This window comes from Colobus angolensis, unplaced genomic scaffold (assembly GCF_000951035.1).
Source record: "Colobus angolensis palliatus isolate OR3802 unplaced genomic scaffold, Cang.pa_1.0 Scaffold228, whole genome shotgun sequence".
In the NCBI taxonomy this organism is placed as follows: domain Eukaryota; kingdom Metazoa; phylum Chordata; class Mammalia; order Primates; family Cercopithecidae; genus Colobus; species Colobus angolensis.
Window position 1 is genome coordinate 1,129,646 of NW_012115466.1, and position 21,049 is coordinate 1,150,694.

A 21,049-nucleotide genomic window follows, 5' to 3' on the forward strand; every position below is an offset into this window, starting at 1 on the left:
CTGGTTGATTTTTTATTTTATTTTCTTTTTTAGAAATGAGGTCCCACTCTCTTGCCCAGGCTGGTCTCAAACACCTGGGCTCAGGTGATTCTCCTGCCTTCACTCCCAAAGTGCTGAGTCACACCTGACCCCACAGCTCAACTTTAACCCTCCTGTTTTTCTCCTTTAAGTTTTTTCTTTAAATTAGGGTTGACAAACTTTCACTAAAGGACTTGAAAGTATTTTAGACATTGCAGGCCATAAGATCTCTGTTGCCACTAGTCAGCTCTGCCCTTGTAGTGAAAAAGCAGCCATAGATAATATACAACTTAATGCATTTGTCTGGGTTTCAATAAAACTCTTATTTATGGACACTGAACTTTAAATCTTACTTCACATTTGTATGTCTTCCTTTGATCCACTCCTCCACCCTTGCATTATAAAAGCCATTCTTGGCTCATGTGCCATAGTTTGTCAACCCGTGCTTTAAATGCAGTGTCTTTGATATGCTTCTGTTGCTTAACCCAGTTACTCGCTATCATTACCGTAATCTGTGTTGCTAATTACGGAGATCCTTTGCACCTTGCAGCAGGGGAAAAGGATGTTCAATAATTTCAGAGCTAAACTAAGGCAAAGTATTAAATGCGAGCATGCTTTGGGGCTTCGGAGGTTTTAAATTCATTGATTTTAAGGGACATTTGCTTTTAAGAGGTGTTTGACAAAAGTTGCTTAGAAGAAAAGTATTTAGAAATCGTATGCCGTATTCCATTTGTTAGTTGAGTAGATAATAATGGGAATGATACATATTCAGTATAACATTTGTCTAACTCTTGTAATTTACAAAGTATTTCCACATACATTACCTCACCTGGCTTCACCATGTGTACTAAAGATAAAGATAGTACAAGTTTAGTATCCCTTATCTAAGTGTTTGGGACCATGATTGTGTTGCACTTTTTATTTATTTTTCTGATTTTAGAATATTTGCATATACATAAGGCAATATCTTGGGGATGGGACCCAAGTCTGAATATGAAATTAATTTATGTTTTACATACACCTTATAGCCAGATGGTATCATTATATAGTATTTTCACTAGTTCTGTGCATGAAGTAAAGTTTGTATTAAGCATTTAATGTGTGGAATTTTCCACTTTTGAATACTAGCCTTCAAAAAGGTGCAGATTTTGGAGCATTGTGGATTTTGAATATTCAGATTGGGGTGCTCAACTTGTGTGTTAATCCTCACTCTAGATGAGGATATATCATGAGAGGTTAAGTGACTTGCTTGTGTCCACTAATTAGTCAGTGACACAACCGAGGCTTCTTGTCCATTGAACACTCACAGATTTTAGAAATGAAAAGCATGATATCATGTTTAATTTTATCATTTTATAAAAGAGAACCCAAGACCCAGTGCTAGTAATTTATGGAGCCAGCTCTCAGGGACTTTCATCTCCCAGTTACTAGGCCAGTGTACTCTCTTTTAGGGTCTGCCTCACCTAGAAATTACTAAATTGAAATTTGTTAATATTGTTATATATAGATACCTTTATTTTAATTTTTTCTTAATATCTTAAAAAGTATAAAGTAAAATGTTTAAGTGCCTATTAGTGTAAATTATTAGTCAACAGTGGTTCAAAACTAAAACTCTCGGATTTTAGTACATGTGGAATAAATGCAAACCTTACATTTGTTCTTTTGCAGCACCAGCATTGGATGTTGATTGGCAGAGCAACAACACCTTTGCTTCTTGTAGTACAGATATGTGCATTCATGTCTGTAAATTAGGACAAGACAGACCTATTAAAACATTCCAAGGACATACGGTAAGAAACTTTTTTTCTACTTTAAAGTGGTCGTGGTTAACAAGTAACGTTTCAGAATAGTTTTAAAGTATATATGTTTAATATTCAAATAGCTACCCAGTCTATACAATGAAAATGTGAATATTTGCTGTTATTTTTAGAATGAAGTAAATGCTATCAAATGGGACCCAACTGGCAATCTCCTGGCCTCCTGTTCTGATGACATGACTTTAAAGGTAATTTGCTTAGTAGGGAGAAATGGGATGGGGTGTCACACAGTATGGTTGCTCTGACTGTTTTAAGATGTTTTAGAATGTGTCTCTTACAGTGAGTGTTTATGTCTGGATGAAAACTCCAACATTTTAAATGGCTAACCATTGTTTTTTAAATTTTATACTTCCTTTTCTGAAATACATAAAACTATCTGAATGTAGCAAATTATATTAAAATGATGGCTTATGATACAATGGGACTTTTATGATACCCTATTAGTTAGGGTTCTCCAGAGAGACAGAACCAATAAGAAGATGGATGGATGGATGGATGGATGGATGGGTGGGTGAGTAGATAGGTGGATAGATGGATGGATGAGAGATTCACTGTGAGAAATTGACTCACATGATTATGGAGGCTGAGAAGTCCCACAGTCTGCTGTCTATAAGCTGGAGACCATGAAAGATGGAGGTATGGTTCCATAGCCAGAGAAGGAGTGCCAATGGTGTAAGTCCCAGTCCAAGAGCAGAAGACCAGTATACCAACTCAACAGTCAGGCTGAGGCAGAGAATTCTCGCTTCCTTGGTGTTTTTGTTCTGTTTAGAGCCTCACTGGACTGAGTGATGCCGCCCCACCCCCCCTAACACCCCCACCCCTACATTGGGGAGGGCGGCAGTCTGCTTTTCTCAGTCAGCTAAGTTAGCTTGTCTCAACTGGAAACACCCTCAGACACAGCCGGAAATAATGTTTTACCAAATACCTGTACCCTGTGACTCAGTCAAGAAGACATATAAAATTAGCCATCACCAATAGTAAGAAAGGTCGTGCTATAAATTGTCTTCACCGTTAGGAAGTCATATGTTGATGCAATTAGAGGTTATTTGCAATTAAATTTATTTGCATATGTGAAGATTTGACTAATAAGTACTCAAGATCTTTGTAGCGTTCGTGGATTTTATTGAACTTCTTTGCGTTGTATTAATTTGATTTTGCTGTGGTATGAATATATATTACCATTGCTGGAAAACTGATATATAGCAGAGAATCTCTCAGTGAGGGAGCTTAGTTGACATACCAGCATCCACATCTCAACATGGATCTCTGTTTTTCTTGTTGTATGGCTAAAAGCAAAACTGCTGTCTTGCACCTAAGCAGATCTAAGCACACCAGATTCCTCAGTTGGGGAAAAAAGCATTTTGAGGTAAAGAACAACCTAATACTTATTTCCAAAATAAATGAAGCTTTAAGCCCTGTCCTGCAACAGGTAACCCTCTACTGAAAACCGTTTTATCCTTGAGTTTGCAGTACCAAGGACTGCAGATGTGATGACACTTACAGATATGAAAATCTTGAGGGAAAACTGCTTTTCCTGCTACTGTGAACAGATTAAATTTAACCTTGGGAAACTTATGAGGTTTTCTCCCTTAAGTATCTGCTATGTTTTTAGTTAGACAATTTTTAAGTCTGGGCTCCCTTACAAAATTGCTAATAGTAATAGTTTTCTTAATGCTTTCATCTTTGGCTTTTCCTTATATGTACATGCATTAATGCTTACAGCATGAGAAAATTTCTTCTGAAATTGTGTGTGACACATATGAGGAAATGACAGAAAGGTAATGTCCAGAGGGCCTTGTGCCACATACTGAGTTGAAGGTGGAGAGAAGTTAAAGCTAGAAATTGTCAGAGAGTTTTTCTTCATCCTAAGAATGTTTAAAGGTCACGAAGGATTTTAAAGCAAAAACTAGGATGGATGGATAATGTGTAATGGGCTGTTTTCTGAGAAGAGGGAATGCCAGATGGAATGAGGTGACGTTGAGTCGTGTGAGTGGAGGAGATAGGTGGGACTGATGCTTAGAGAACTATAAGCTCAAGATTAAAAACTGGGAATTCTTAGCAGATAGGTGGTCGTTAAAATCCTTGGGCATGGCCGGGCCTAGTGGCTCACTGTTGGGGTTTAATCAGTCTGGTGGGAAAAATATTAGAGACAGTTATAGAAATAGACACAAATCTTCTTGGAAGGCCGAGGAGTAACTTCAGTAATCGATCTGGCTGAATGCGGCCTGGTTCCTGAGTTAAACAAATTAAAGTAGTAATAAAGAAAGGCAGAGTAGTTTACCGAACTAACTTGTTTACTTATATAATATTAAGACTAAGCTTTGATGTGCCATGGGTGCTTAAGTGCTTTTTACTTGGGAAGTCCCCAATGTCAGTTACCCTCCAATGGTGTTGACTCAAGCCTGTGTGAATTAATCTTACTGAATAAATGCGAGTCTCACCAGCTGATCAGGGCCATGGTTGCAACTGTTCACAGAACTCTCCAGGGAGTCTATAAGGGCTTGGACACCCTCAGCTGGACTGGCAAAACAGAATATGTGTTAGTGTACTTTATTCATCCATCGCTGGGTCAGGGTCTGCAGGGACCCCAGCAGCTGCTACCCCCATGAGAGGCACATTGCCACAGCTCATACCTGTAATTAAAGCACTTTGGGAGGCCGAGGTGGTGGGTGGTTCATTTGAGGTCAGGAGTTCAAGACCAGGTTGGTCAACATGGTGAAACGCCATCTCTGCGAAAATACCAAATTTAGCCAAGCATGGTGGCAGGCGCCTGTAATCCCAGCTACTTGGGAGACTGAGGCGGAAGAATCACGTGAACCTAGGGGACGGAGGTTGCAGCGAGCCAAGATAGTTCTGGGCGACAGAGTGAGACTTGATCTCCCAAAAAAAAAAAAAAAAATTGGGGCAGGGACAAAACTGTGTGGGTAGTGCAGAGTGAGAAAAGAGGGGAGCTAAAAGAGTAAGTCTTCAGAAACTCTAACAATCACCAAATCAAGAGGAATGAGCTTTCCGAAGGAAACTGAGGAGGAATGACAAAAGTGGAAAAAAAAAGTACGTAGAGAAAATTATTTCAAGAGAGGTAAGAGTTGAGAGTGGCTACAGTATCAAATTCCATCAATTAGATCGAATGAAATCAGTTCTGAAAACATGTCGTTCAGATTTACTTTACTTGGGGTCGTAAATACATAGGGCACCAAAAACACTGTGATGCTTCATTATCTTGTAATGGTCGTGTCACGGAAATGTAAAGTTGAGCTAATTTTTTTCTTGGTTGGCCCTTGGGTTTGGGGTGTTGTATGTGTTTGTGTTAAGGAGATACTGTAGGACCTACCATGTCTTTATTGAGTGATTTTTTTTCCAGAAATACTCTTCGTGTTGATTTCTATTAATTTTTGCTCAAAAATAATAGACACTTGAAATCTGTATACATAGGCATATTTTCATCTCAGGAAAGGCTTATTCTCTACTTTGACTACTTTTGTCTACTTTTTTTTCCTACTTTCCATCTTTTCGTTTGAACTTTATTTCCTATGTTACTTTTTATGGTTCTCTGTGAGTCATCATTATTTGTAAGTTGGTTATTTATTTTCAGTTCTCCATTGTGAAATTTTCCTGATTCTAGAATTCTAAGAGTAGTTTATGATGTAGATCTTTTACTTAAAGGACAGTATAAAAACTTCAGCATTTTAGGATTGTTACCTTATCCAAAGTAATCTCAGAATGACTTTCGTTAATTCAGTCTTCAAACTTCATAATAGTGAATATTTTTAAAGGGCTTAAAGCTAACTTTTTTTTTTTTTTAACAGAGATGCAAATATTAAATATATTCTATTGCATTTCAGTTTCTTTGTAAAAATTCTTTTCTATCATCGTTCTGTTTATAGCACTCATATTTTAGACTGTCCATATAATAATTTGTGTCAAGATAATATTTTAAATGTACTAATTGTATGGAAAAATAATTATATACATTTTTCTTTTTTGTTTAGATATGGAGTATGAAACAAGACAATTGTGTCCATGATTTGCAAGCACATAATAAAGAAATTTATACTATCAAATGGAGTCCAACAGGACCAGGAACTAATAATCCAAATGCCAACCTTATGTTAGCAAGGTGATACTTCTGTTTTATTCTTCCTTTTATGAGTTTTCTACAAATACAACTTCTAATAAACATGACAGAAATTTAGGGGAAGGTTTCATCAAATGGAAACTTTTTTTTTCCCCCTAATTGCAGTAGTTTTTGGTGTACAGGTGGTTTTGGGCTACAAGAATAAATTCTTTAGTGGTGATTTCTGAGATTTTAGTGCACTGGTTTTGCAAGGAGTATAGTGTACCCAGTGTGTAGTCTTTTATCCCTCACCTCTCTCTCAATCTCCCTACCCCTACCCCCTACCTCCAGTCCACAAAGTTCATTATATCATTCTTATACCTTTGTGTCCTCATAGCTTAGCTCCCACATATAAGTCAGAACATGATATTTGATTTTCCATTCCCGAGTTATTTCACTTAGAATGATGGCCTCTAGCTCTATCCAAGTTGCTGCAAAAGACAGTATTTCATTCCTTTTTATGGCTAAGTAGTATTCTGTGGTGTAGGTATTCCACATTTTCTTTATCCACTTGTTAGCTGATGGGCACTTACGTTGGTTCCTTAAGGGGAATCTTTAAACACTGGGTTTTATTATTATTTCAAGTTATAATGATATTTTATATTGAAATAATAAAATATTAACTGATACCAAATATTGATGAAAATCCAAGCAATTGAGGCAGAGCAAAATAAAGTGTCTTTAGTATCTTTAGAAAAAAGACAAACGGAAAAATGTGGTCACTTCAGTGTTCAATACCATGCGAAACAGGGATTATTTAGAGAGAAAAGGAATACAGTAAATGAGCACATTTATGTTTTCTACTCCTGAACTTGGGAGATTCCTTTAAGGGTGTTTTTTGGTTTTTTTTTTTTGTTTTTTTTTTTTTTGCTTATTTAGCTTTTAATTTCTAGAACACTTGCTCTTCTTTCTGAATTTCATTTATTTATTATTTTCTTGTCACTGATTTGAAGCTCACAGAATATTCTTCCTAACAGTCCAGCCGGTCTGCTTCTCATAAAGAATTTTGGCTATTTTAGATGTGGCTGAATATGGGAAGTTGAGGTGGGAGCAAGGCTGGAGGAGTATTTCCTTACTTATAAATTAACTTTCTTTCCCTCCCTTTTCAGTGCATCCTTTGATTCTACTGTTAGGTTGTGGGATGTAGACCGAGGGATCTGCATCCATACCTTGACAAAACACCAAGAGCCTGTGTACAGTGTAGCTTTCAGTCCTGATGGCAGGTATCTGGCAAGTGGTTCTTTTGACAAATGTGTACACATCTGGAACACACAGGTATGTCTCCGTTATTTAAATGGTGAGGTACTTTTAAATTTAGGTAGAAGCATTTGCCTATACACTCTCCCCCACCATTTGCTTGTCATTCCTCTTGTGGCATTAATTGAATTATTGGTTTTAGAATAAGCTAGAAACCAATTGAAGTTATGTCTTTATGGAGACTGGAATTTTGAAATGGATTTAGATCGTTCGTTTTATTATTTATTATTGTATTCTTTTGTTTTTTTCCAACAGTTTTGTAGATATCAAATGTGAATGTTTAGGATGTGTTTATTTACATAAATGACAGATTTTGTTTTTCAAAATAGTTGTCTCTGAAGGAGCTATATATGAGCAGTAAACATCAAAGGACCAGATTTTGTGGCTGAATGCAATAATTTATAAGAAAGAAACTTACAGCTACGTTACCTTTTCAGGTAGTATGTATAGTGTTTCAGAGATTCTTAAAAGTGGAGAAAACAGCCTGTTGCTTTCAATTTTTTAAATCTTCTCAGTGTTTTAGTTTTTATGCTCTATGTACTGTATTTTTTTAATAGCAGTCACTGGACTTATCCCTCCTTTCAGTTATCAGATCTTTGTTGGATGTAGTGCACGCGTAATAAGTTGTTATGGTGTATTTCTCTTTGTGTAGGTGTCTGCCACCATAGTTCATCTCACAGATTAATTTTCATAACTTATTTTGAAGATTTTAAAATTATTTTATACATTCATACAGTTCAGAATAAACCTCAAACCTTATATAAAGGTATACACTGAGAAACTTTGTTCCCATTTCTGTCTTCCTCTCCTGCTGGTAACAATTTTTCTTAGTTTTTATTTTTTCGTAACTTCTTTTTATGAATAAAAGCATTGTGCTTTTTTTCGTTTTACACTACCACTGACAATATAAAATAATATTTCACCTCACAGTTCAATCCTTTGGTGATAAATGGTATTTCAGCATAGTTTTAAATTTGCATTTTCTTATGAATATCATTAGGAATTTTTTTTATATATTTAAGCATACTTGTTAATTTTTCTGTGACTGACCATGTTTTTTTCCATTCTTTTCAACTGGGTTATTCATTGTCTTTGATTTCTAGCAGGACTTTACGGACTAAAACACTAAACCCTTTGTAATGCAGATTTTTGCTAGTTGAACAAATGATTATTAAGCCTGAATCTTACGTTACATTTCAATACAATTTTTAAATATTTATTTTTGTTTTTCTTTAAATAGAGACGGGATCTTTCTATGTTGCCCGGGCTGGCCTCGAACTCCTGGGCCCAAGGGATCCTCCCACCTCAGCTTCCCAAAGTGCTGGGATTACAGGCATGAGCCACCATGCTGGGGCTTCTAATAAAATTTTAGGCTGCATATGGTGGCTCACGCCTGTAATCCAGCACTTTGGGAGGCCAAGGTGGGCAGTTCTCTTGAGGTCAGGAGTTCAAGACCAGCTGGTCAATATCGTGAAACCCCATCTCTCCTAAAACTACAAAAATTAGCCAGGCGCGAGATGACACAGTAGTCTCAGGTACTCGGGAGGCTGAGGCAGGAGAATCACTTGAACCCAGAGGTGGAGGTTGCAGTGGGCCAAGATCGCACCACTACACTCCAGCCTGGGCAACAGAGTGAGACCCTGTCTCAAAAAAAATATTAAAAGTAATTAAGTAAAAATGTTTTGCTTTAATTTTTATTATTACTTCCTTACCTCTACTCCCATATTTTCTGTCTTCATGAATATGTGCCTGTGTTGGATATATTCTGTAACTATGATATATATGCTTTAAAAACTCTTTCCTGAATTCTAGTTTAACTTTGTATTTGTGGGAAGACATTAATCATGCACCCAACTAACTTTTTTTTTTTTTTTTTTTTTTAAGTCTCGCTCTTGTCCCCCAGGCTGGAGTGCGATGGCGCGATCTCGGCTCACTGCAACCTCCGCCTCCCCAACTAACTTTTTTTTTTTTTTTTTTTTTTTAATATGAAGTCTCGCTCTTGTCCCCCAGGCTGGAGTGCGATGGCGCGATCTCGGCTCACTGCAACCTCCGCCTCCTGGGTTCCAGCGATTCTCCTGCCTCAGCCCCATGAGTAGCTGGGATTATAGGCGTCTGCCACCACACCCAGCTAGTTTTGGTATTTTTAGTAGAGATAGGGTTTCACCATGTTGGCCAGACTGGTCCTGAACTCCTGACCTCAGGTGATCCACCTGCCTCGTCCTCCCAGTGTGCTGGGATTACAGGCATGAGCCACTGCACCCGGCCTCACCCAACTAAACTTTTTAAACTGAACAACAGTTACAGAGCTGGTGAAAGTGAATCTAAATCTAAATAATATAATTTCGACATGTATTCAAGTTAGTATTTGTTCATTTTCACTTTTAATAATTATACATTTCAAACAGAAAATACTATAACACTCATATACCTACTGCTCAGATTTCGTTGATAACAACATGTTGCCACACTGTTGTAAATCTCTTCCTTCCTGTTTTTACCTGATAAAATGTTGTAGATACAGATAAAGTGTTCACTTCCATTTTCCTCTTCCTTCCTAGAGGCTATAGCAATCCTGAAGAGAGTGCCTGTCATTCCCATGATAAATGATATATACTACTATTTTCTGTGGTAAAATTGTAATTAATCATGCTGTTGTAAATTTTCTATTGTATATCTTTTCAAGCTAGTGTTTTTTACCACTTTTTTGAACTATCACATTAATACTTATATCTCTAGAATGATGATTTATTTAGACAATTCCAGAGTGTTATATGAATATATTAATGTATTCATTGTATATGATATATACAATACATTAATATATTCATTAATATATTCATAATATGGATATATTAATTTTCAAATTTAATTTCCTATTGGGGGATTTAAAAATATACAACATTGCTGGAACATCCTTACACGTTTCCTTGTGCACATGAATGAAAGTTTCTTTTATGAGAATGCTTTTATATATATATGTATACGCACACACACCTGTGCATGGCATATCCTGTAAGTGGAAATCATGGCTCATAGGGTATATTTATGTGCTTGTGCCAAACTGCTCTTCAATGTGCATGCACCCATTTACATTTCTAATCACAGTATTTAGGATTTCCCATTTTCCTTTATCCTTAGGTTATCAGACTGGTAAACATTTTTCCAATTACATGGATATGAAGCATTGTTTTTTTTTAAATTGCATTTTCTTGATTATCAATGAGTTTAAATATCTTTTCAAATAGTTATTATACAGTTGGACTTCAGCATTTTAATTCACCACCACCACCGTTTTTCAGTTTTTTTATATTCTCTACTGATTAGTGTTCATTATGCATTCTGGGTACTAATCCTTCCTGGTCATATGGATTCCAGTGATCTCCCAGTACCACCTTCTTTCATTTTCTTCATGTGGAGTGTTTATCATGTACATGGTTTGTGGGGTTTTTTGGTTGTTGTTTTGTTTTCTCTTGAGATAGGGTCTCACTCTGTCACCTAGGCTGGAATGCAGTGGCAGATCAAGGCTCACTGCAGCCTTGACCTTCATGGGCTCAGGTAATCCTCCCACCCCAGCCTTTCAAGTAGCTGGGATCACAGGTGCATGCCACCACACCCAGCTAATTTTTGTATTTTTTTTGTAGAGACTGGATTTCGCCATGTTGCCCAGTCTGGCCTCAACCCCCTAGGCTCAAGGAAGCCACCTGCCTTGACCTTCCAAAGTAATCCTGGGATTACAGGCATGAGGCTCCACGCGCAGATCATGTGGAAGTTTTTAATGTTAATGTTTAGATGCTTTTTATCTTTATCTTTTTAAAATTAATTATTTTTAGAGATGGGGTCTTGCTGTGTTACCCAGGCTGGACTCCTGAGCTCAAGAGATCTTTCACCTCAGCATCCTGTGTCTACTGGGTCTACAGGCATATGCCCTGTGCCTGGCTGGATCTTTCTTTTTTGATAGCTTTTTTTTTTTTTAATAGCTTAATTCATTTTTCCTTAGAGATATCATTGAGGTCTGATATTTTTTCATGAAGTATCTAAGTTTTATTCCTTTACATATATGTTTTTAGCCCCTTTGGAACTGATTTTTATATATGGTGTGAGGTACAAATATTTCTGTTTGGGCAGTCAGGTGAGCACCATTGATTGTCCCCTTTCTGTTTTCATAATGCCACTTATTTCATACACCCAGTTCATGTATATGCGATTTGTTTATACCTTCTTTGTTATTCCATTTGTATATTTGCCTTATCTGAATCAATAGCATAGTTTTAACAATTCTAACTTTATAAATCCCTTTTGTTATTGTTCTTCAAAACTGTTCTTCTGTTCTTGCCACTTTAGTCATCCATATTTCCAAAATAGCATACAATTTTGGGTTTTGTTTATGAGTGCCTTGAATTTATAGGTGAAATTAGGGAAAATTGTTACTGAGTTTTATCACCTATAAATATGTTATACCTCCATTTATTTGTCTTTTATTCCTTCGGTGAAGTTTTATAATTTCTCTGAGAATCTTTTTTTCCTAATGTGTTTTGAGGTGCCTTATGATTTTTATGTTACTGTGAATGACCTCTTTTAAAAAATATATTCCTTTTATATACTAGTTGTTGCTCACATTTAGAACATTTTCAGTGAACTCATTTAGTCCATTGTGACAAAATCAATTTTAATGAAATTTGGGCATAGAACTGTAGAGTGCTAATGGAACATACAAGAAGACATTTAAGGGCATTTGACCAACTGTTGATACTACTTTGTTTTCACTATTGTGTACCAAAAGTCTTACTTTTTCAAACTTTGAAAATAGTAAAATAGTGGATTTTCAGTGCAGGAGAAAGTTATTATCCTATTGTTATATATATACATCTAGGTTTTTTGTTTTCCCCTTCCTTGCCTGATGAATTGCCTAAGCATTTGATGAGTAAATTGTAGAAGTCTTGTGCCAGCATATATACAAATTTGAGGTAGATGCCGACGATCCAAGCCATTGGCCTTTTTAAATGTCTTAGCTCTGCCTTGTTGACCATAATGTTTTGGTTCATTATAGCCCAGTTCAAGCTTAGAGATTGGTAAGTGCTTTTAAAAGAAAGTTGTTTGTTTTTTCAATCCCAAGTTGACTGTAGATTGAATGTCTGTAGGTTGACTATAGATTTTATTTTTTTTATACCTCAGCAAACTTTAGATTTTGTTGGTTCTACTTTTTTCTCTTCTCATTAACGTAGATATTCAAAGCCTACTATACTTGAACTTAATCTCATAAATTATGAGACATTTTAAGTAAACAAAGCAGTTGAGCCTTCTCAGCCTGATAATCGGTAGCAGTGTGTCAGTACCAGTGCATCTGTGATTCTGTGATTTGTGCCACGTTACCAGGCTAAATTTGAAGAGGAAAACTCGGTCAAACATTCTTCCAGCTTAGTTGTCATCTTGGATAGGCTGAATGGGAGATATTTGCAAGGTGCATGATTTGTTGCCGTGTTGTTTTAAGTAGATCTGCCACCTCTAGCTTGACTTCAGGTTACCATAAAGCTGCAGAGGTCACTTTTCTGATTTGTCGGGGCAGAACACCTGAAGCACATTTTTCAGTTTTCACAACAGGACCTCTGATCTTTGTCCTGCTATATTGACTGGTTTCATAGGAGAATATGTTTTTGGACTGAGTTTTAATTCTTCAGTGGCAGCTGAATAGTAAAATAACTTTATTACATTTATGATTCAGCTTAATTAATGATGACATTGTTAGTATTCCTGCCTGTGTTTTTTGTTTAAACTTATAACATCTTTCAAGAATAGTGTACATATCTGGCTGGGAACTGTGGCGCATGCTTATAATCCCAACGTTTTGGGAGGCTTGGGTGGGTGAATTGCTTGAGGCCAAGAGTTCAAGACCAGCCTGGGCAACACGGTCAGACCTTGTCTTTACAAATAATTTTTTACAAATCAGCTGGGCATGGTGGCATGCACCTGTAATCCTAGCTACTCAGGAGGTGGAGGCGGGAGGATCACTCTAGCCCAGGAGTTAGAAGGTGCAATGAGCTATGATTGCACAACTACATCCAATCTGGGTAACAGAACAAGACTCTGTCCAAAAAAATTAAAAAGGAATGTACATACATTATTTTAGCTTTTTTAATAATCCACTAGCTTAGGAACTGGTCAGTAAATATAGAGTGAATAACAGACTTACACTGGAATTATCTTTATTAGTTTGTTATACTTTCTCTTTAAGAAGTTTTGTCAAAGAAATTCTGAATTTATTTTGTTTCTTTACATGTTAGCTAGATTCATGCATCATTTAGCAACAATAAAAACTTATTTGATAGACTGAATGTTTACTTCTAGCTATTGTTGGCTGTGTCAAAGAGACCAGATATCTTAGCCAAGAATGGTTATCAACACTGGAGAAACTGAGTATGTGTGTGAGTAATCTTTTGAGAACAGGCTGGTATCATCTTTTTATAAAGGGATCATATTACACTTCTAGAATTTCAGAACTTATTTTGTATAGTTGAAGCTAAGTCCCTCCTTTGATTGCTAGAAATAAGGCCATGTAATATTTTTATTTCAGCATTTGGATTTATTATAATATGTATTATGATTTTTAAGATTTTGTTTTTCATTCTTTTAGACAGGTGCTCTAGTTCACAGCTATAGGGGAACAGGTGGAATTTTTGAAGTTTGCTGGAATGCAGCAGGAGACAAAGTTGGAGCCAGTGCATCAGATGGTTCAGTAAGTATAGTAAAGTGTTTCCAAAGAGGGTGTGGGTGGGTATTCACATCAGAATGCAGCTTATTGTTAGTGATACCAAAGTTTTTTGTTGTTGTTGTTGTTGTTGTTGTTGTTTTCAAAATAAATTTTAAGGTATGATACTGATTTTTTTTTTTCCCTGAGGCTGTAAACTTCTCATGTGCGTTGGATTTAAATAAAGTAAACCAAATTTAGGCTGTCCTTACCAAAAGAGTACCTTATAATCTAGAAAAGGACAGTCATTTTTAATGTGAACCTTCATTTATGAAATTAGGTATACCAGAGTAACATTCTGAGAAGGACTGAAATTTTTAATGTGTATTTCTACCTTCTCCTCTTCACAGAAGAGTTTTTTTGGCTCAGGGAAGGCAGGACTAGAGGTAGTTGGTTCCTGTGTTGAGGAATGTGTGATACTGAAAGATTTTCAGGATGAGGTTGGCCAACTCTTTACAACAATGCAAATATGGCTTCCAAAGTTGTAGAAGCAACAGAAGATGGGAAAAGGGTAGCTATTTACTGACGCTGTAGCTGAATATAATACGTGATATCTTTCATTAGGGTCCAATAGATAGGAAATGGTTGTTTTGAGCATTTTCTCCTACCTTTTTAATCAACAGAGTATTAAAAATCCGAGCGATGGTTCTTCCCCCATAGTTTGAGCTCATGGTTGTTCTCTTGACCTGCTTAAATCTAATTTCTGTCAGTTAACTGCTCATTTCCATGATTATCATGCTTTACCAATTTTATAAACTTGGAACTAAGAAACATTTCAAATTGTACTATAGGAAAGTTAAACATAAAATGTATAATACAGTTCTGAATACACTGGTTGATTATTCTAATTTCTTACAGGTTTGTGTATTAGACCTTCGGAAATAGCGCTACTAGTTGGAAGCCATGGACCGACTATGAATGTGTACATAGCCAAAATGACTGTCCCTGACCCATGTACTGCTATAGTCCCACTTGAACCATGGCCAGTCCACTACAGCCAAATCTAAAACAAATATATACATAAGTGTATATACACAAAATTGCACCCTGAAGATGACAGAGTTTGTCACAGCTTGTGAATTCTGTTCACCAAGTGCTGGAATCTAATCTGCTGTGCCCCTAAAATAGCATTTAGAAGTTTTGGATATGAAAAACAGAAGAGAGAAAAATATACATTATAAAAGCAGAACATACATGTACCAGTTTTTGGATACTAAATGACAGCCTTGTTTCTCCCCTTTGAATCAGCAGACACCATGGATTATATTCTTTTTTCCCTTCAGTAGTGAGCAGTTTGTATGTACAGAGAAAATGGACTTACAGAAACTTGCAGCAGTAGTTTCTTCTTGCTTTAAAATTTCTTTTTTGGTTTAGATTATGGATGCATGAAGTAAGGGAGTGAATCAGTTTCTTGTTTATATTTTTTTCACCTTTTAAACAACAAAAAATTCTTTAAAATATTTTAATGCATTCTTTTGAAGAGGTAGATGTTTGGTACATTTTATGGCTCCCAGAGCATATATTCAGTTGGTGCATGTTGTGGAAGGGGGAATTGGAAATTAAATGAAAACCTATGACTTTGGTCATGTCAATCTGTAAGACACATCAGTAAAAGGGTATTATGCTCTGTTGGTTTTGTTTTTTTGTTTTTCTTTTTTTTTTTCTTTTTTTTTCTGTTTTGTTTTTTGGTGATGTGGCTTAAATGCAATAGTTTCTTTTTTGGGACATATTTCTGCCAATTAAAGACTAGAAGGGCACAAAATTTTTTTTTAATTACCATAGAGAAGATACATTAAAAAAAAACCTTCTGATGTTTTGTAGCCATAACTAAATTATGGTAAAAGTGTGCACTATTGTGAAAAGGAGCAAAGTAGTTTTGGGTTTTTTGTTGTTTGTTTGTTTTGCTTTGTTTTTTAAGAGATTAAAATGTTTCTGGATAAGGATTAGCTTCTCAAAGTGTCCATCATTCTGTGTAGAAGCTTAAATATGTAAATGTAACCAACCTCCAGTATTAAAAATCTCTCATGTTGTTTTCTTTATACAAAGCAAGATAACGGCATATAACACTGCCATTACATGGCAAAATGTTTGCTACCTTAGTTTAAAAAACAATCTCAAACAAAAGACTTGCTTCAAGGTGTTTTTAAATAGCAGTGATTCAGAATTTTTTTTATGAAAATATAATTGCACTAACCTTCTTCCTGCTGCTCTGATTCTGCATTTGTGGTACTTGTGACTACGTTTTTTCAAATATAGATCGATTTAAGCTGCTAATTTTTTTTTTTCAGTAATCACTACTATATCATGTCTTTTACTCTGTTTATAATATCAAGTATTTTCTTAAAGATATAGATATTAAATTAAACCTTGTGCTCATGCAACTTAGAGTAACATATACAAATGATTGCATGAGGCCATGTTTATATGTGTGACTAATGAGGCTTGTCATGATTAACATAATCCAGGTATGTCATTTCTGAAGAGAATAGTCATCAAATTTATATCTCAAAGATTTTAATTAAGGAATTGCTTATTGTTGAGCTTAGCAAATTAATAACACTATTTCTGTCACTAATTATTTTGAGGCCTTTTAGTACTAAAATTTTAACCTGTGTTATAAGTTTAGATAGAAACTGATTTAACCCAAGTAATGCAGCTTTGATTTTCAGCATTTGTTGCTTTGCTATTTTTACAAAACAGCATTGATTGAAGCAAGTCTTTGTTTTACTAAGGTAGGGTAGCATTTGCTATTGGTAAAGAGAATAAATACACTTAATTTCACAATACATTGTTATATGTACCCCAGTTGTTGTTAGTGGGGACTATGATACTGTAATAATATTTTTAAAAATTTACATCCAGAGAGGCAGTCATTCACGATGGTTTTGTGCCAGCTCTTTTTAGGGTTTTGGATCACATTAGAGATATTTAGAACATATTACCATGTGACTTACGTGGGAAACCTAATATGCTGAGTATCTGGCACTTGAATTCCTGCTTTTATTTCTGGAGGTCCACATCTGTGGTTGACCTCTGTTACTGTTTAAAAAAATAAATAAAAAGTTAAGAAATCTGTGCAATAATTTTAAAATGTGCTCCCAGGAATAGACACAAATGTTTTGAGTATCTTTTAAGCTGCATTTTCCTTTAGCAATGCATTTGTCAATTGCACTGAATTTAAATCTGAAAGTCAGAGGTGATTATTGATAGTACTTTTGTATTTTGATATGGACAGTTTATTCATTTGCATACAGTTATTGACTTTTTCCCAGCTGATTAAAAGTTAGTCAAGAAATTCCGCAATATAGCTGCCAAAATAGACAGCTACATTTTTATATTGTCATCTTTTCTGCTTTTTTTTGTTTTGTTTTGTTTTGTTTTTCCTTTAGCTATTTTACTTAAGCATAGTAGCCACAATAGGACATATAAAAGATTATAAATACAGAGCTTTATTATCCTGACGTCTTGGGTCTTTTAAGTATACACTTTTCTGAAAGGTATCCATTTTGTAGGCTTGGGTTCTTCATGAGCATACGATTGTTTGTTTTTGCTGCTGTTCTCAACATCATCATTGCCTGCTGATGTGCCACGATGCTGCTCCAATAGACAGAAATAAGATTGTCTCTAATTTGAGCAGTAACATGATTGCAAGAGACCAAGTTTCACAGCTTGTAAAGTTCTGTATTTGGGATTCTTGCTTATTTTTCCGCCTGTGTTTTTCTGAGAACTTATTCCTGATGATCAATTGAATCCAGTAGTTTTTCTATGCTATTTGTTGTTGTATAAGCTACTGTAAGAAACTTATAAGGAAAAATAGAAAGGAAAACTTGAATGAATACTCATTGATTAAAATGGAATAAAGAAAGAGCAGCTGCCACTTTTAAATAACATAAAGGAATATCTTTTTTTTTTTTTGCCTCCATGTAGGAAATCCCATAAGTTCTTATATTTGTTCCAATTCCTATTTCCTGCCATTGACCAGGTAACATCATTGACTTTCAAATGACTTTTAGAAGTGGTAACTCTTAATTTCCTAATAGATGTTAGAGTGTATTGAATTCTGTTTTAATTATTCTCTAGGTAAGTATGTTTTAGGATTAAATACCTTTTACAGATACTGAAAGTGCCTCCTTTTGTGGTGTAAAAAACAAATTATGGTGCAAAAAGTAATCACTAGATTGAATTACATGAAGGTTTTTTGCTTTTTGACATACGAAAATGTCAAGAGAAAGGCCAAAGATTTGTACTTTTTCACTTACAAAGCACTCCTTTTTCCCTTAAACTCCTTTCTGTCAAATTAGATTTAATGAGAGAGTACTATTTTTAAGGAGCTATCTGTTTATGTAGAATGATTTTGTTAAGAGTGATGTAAACTATTATTGAGTAGAGGCCTAAAGAGGACTGTGCATTTTTGCTATTTAAAGGAATCACAAATGATCATACTTAAGTGAGCAAAAATGACAAGTTTTACTAGATAAGTAGAGAAACAAATCTCAAATGCAGTGCTACAATTTTCATTATCTTAAGCACATTGTACATTTCTACAGAACCTGTGATTATTGTCGCATGCTAAGGATGGTACTTGCATATGGTGAATTACTGTTGACAGTTTCCGCAGAAATCCTATTTCAGTGGACCAACATTGTGGCATGGCAGCAAATGCCAACATTTTGTGGAATAGCAGCAAATCTACAAGAGACCCTGGTTGGTTTTTCGTTTTATTTTCTTTGTTTTTTTCCCCCTTCTCCTGAATCAGCAGGGATGGAAGGAGGGTAGGGAAGTTACGAATTACTCCTTCCAGTAGTAGCTCTGAAGTGTCACATTTAATATCAGTTTTTTTGAAACATGATTCTAGTTAAATGTAGAAGAGAGAAAAAAGAGGAAGTGTTCACTTTTTTAATACACTGATTTAGAAATTTGATGTCTTATATCAGTAGTTCTGAGGTATTGATAGCTTTCTTTATTTCTGCCTTTACGTTGACAGTGTTGAAGCAGGGTGAATAACTAGGGCATATATTTTTGTTTTTAAGTAAGTTGTTTCATGATGTTTTCTTTGGAATTTCTGGATAAGTTCAGGAAAACATTCTGCATGTTGTATCTAGTCTGATGTACTTATCCATCTCATTGCAAACAAAAACACGCAGACTGCATTTTGTAGCTCTGAAATCCTTGAATACAGAAGTAAATTTTCTTCTTTCCTGACTTTGACATTGTAGCTATACTGTTTCCATTTTTATTTTTACAAATCCTTTGGGTCTAATTCTGTGAGCCTACCTATAGCACTGGATTAAAATGTCTGCATCATTTCTTTAGTTATCCAGTTAACTTTAAAACTGTTGTAAAAGTGTAAACCAGCCCATGACAGTTTTTTGTACATGTTAAAGAACTTCATTGTTCAGTTTTCATGATTATTGTATAAGGAAGACTGATATAGATGTTCTATGCTGTCCTGGACCATGTTAATTACACTTACGATGTATTTTGGTTCCACATCACAATGATTTGTCCCCAGTGACCCTTTTATCCTTTCTAGGCACATTTTTTTTTTGTTGTTGTTGTTGCAGTTCCCCTTTGCATTGTATTGCTTTGACAACTGTAATTTGAATCAGATCTGAAAGAGGTCCAGAATAAAATATATTTTGATATTATGTTGGCTGTGTACATATATAAAACCTTTGATATCTATGTAGTTTGTATAGCCTATTTACTAGTCAAGTAAAGAGAGAGGGATGGTATTCTTGTTTACAGTCTCTTGTTTACATTTTAATTGCTTTTACTGCTCTAGTGTTCTATTGTAGAATAAACCTTTTTGCTCCAAGTTAGCCTTCATAACCTAAAACATGTTCATTCTCTCCCATACTGGTATTACTGATTATAACTGCCATCAGAACCCAAACCACTGTTTTTCATAAACATATTGTTTCCCAAGATATATACTTTAAAGTAAGCCCATAATAAAATTATAAATTTTACTATTTTTATTACTTCTTGCAGGAGATAAGATTTTTTTAAATGAAGGGGTTATTTCCTATTTTTAGTAAAGTATAATAGAACATCTAATCAGCTAAGGGATTGTAATTTTTAATTCTTTTGAAAAATCAATATTGTATTTAAAAGACGTTATTTCACATAAACTAAAAGAGACCTTAGATATATTTGTTTGCTTAGCCACACGGTTGAGCACAAAACTATGTGTAGATATGTTGAAGATTAGCACAGGAGGCTCAGCTTCCTCAGTGACCTTTTTATGCTTCACAAAAAGCCAATTATAGTTGAATCATTTTTTCTCTTAGCTAGTTGTTATTACAAACTTTATAAAAAAAACAACTAGACACCTTTTAGTTTTAATTAATACCAACTCCTTTAGAGTTAGAGACTTTTTTTAAAAGAATCATTGAGCATGTTTTCTCTTTCGTTTTTTAAGAACTTACACTCTCCAGGTCTTCTGTTTTTCCTGTTTATTTCCTTAAACAGAAATAAATGCAAGCATAGTTTTATGTTTTATTAGAAATAAGCCACTGCAGTTGTTAGAACTGACATGCTTTCATTTTCAAGGGGTTATCTTTTATTGCATGGCATAGTTAATAATATCCCACATTGTATACTTTTCCAAAAACGGTTGGATTCCTAAGGATTAGAATCCTTATAAACTTGAGGGAAAGCTGAAATTAATTCGAACAGTAATAGAAGGGATTATTTTTAATTTCAGTTATACTTTACAATGGATTAGATTTATTAACTAGTATAATCCATAGCAGATCAGATCAAAGTTTACTGTTTTACCAATATATTCATTTGAAAAAATACAGTGGAGGAAAAGACACTATAGATGGTAGTTTTATGGTGCTTTTCTCTACTGTACTTAAAGTGCTTTGTCATCAGTGAAATGTTAACCCTATGCTACTTTTTCTGCATGCTTCTTAAATGTCATCTCAATGATTAATTGTCCTAACTTGTAATATTTTTGTATTAAATTTTTTTAGGAGTTCCTTGTAATTTCTTTACAATTTAAAAATATATTAAACACAAAGTGTTTAGTAAAGTACAGAAGACAATTACTAATGTTTCTTGGTTGTTGGATTTGTATGATCCATTGGGCAG

At 35.0% G+C, this 21,049-nt stretch overlaps 1 protein-coding gene across 3 annotated transcripts in view; it reads left to right on the plus strand.

Annotated features, from left to right (window-relative positions):
- The window catches only part of TBL1XR1 (transducin (beta)-like 1 X-linked receptor 1), a 189,124-nt gene extending 169,528 nt beyond the window's left edge, over positions 1–19,596 (plus strand). For all 3 annotated transcript variants that reach the window (XM_011944134.1, XM_011944135.1, XM_011944133.1), the window contains 6 exons: positions 1,687–1,808; positions 1,949–2,023; positions 5,825–5,952; positions 7,059–7,224; positions 13,835–13,936; positions 14,807–19,596. In XM_011944134.1, coding sequence (XP_011799524.1) covers positions 1,687–1,808; positions 1,949–2,023; positions 5,825–5,952; positions 7,059–7,224; positions 13,835–13,936; positions 14,807–14,833 — 620 coding nt within the window. In that variant the 3' untranslated portion in view covers positions 14,834–19,596. The remainder of the gene's footprint in view (positions 1–1,686; positions 1,809–1,948; positions 2,024–5,824; positions 5,953–7,058; positions 7,225–13,834; positions 13,937–14,806) is intronic.
- The last annotated feature ends 1,453 nt before the right edge of the window (positions 19,597–21,049 follow it).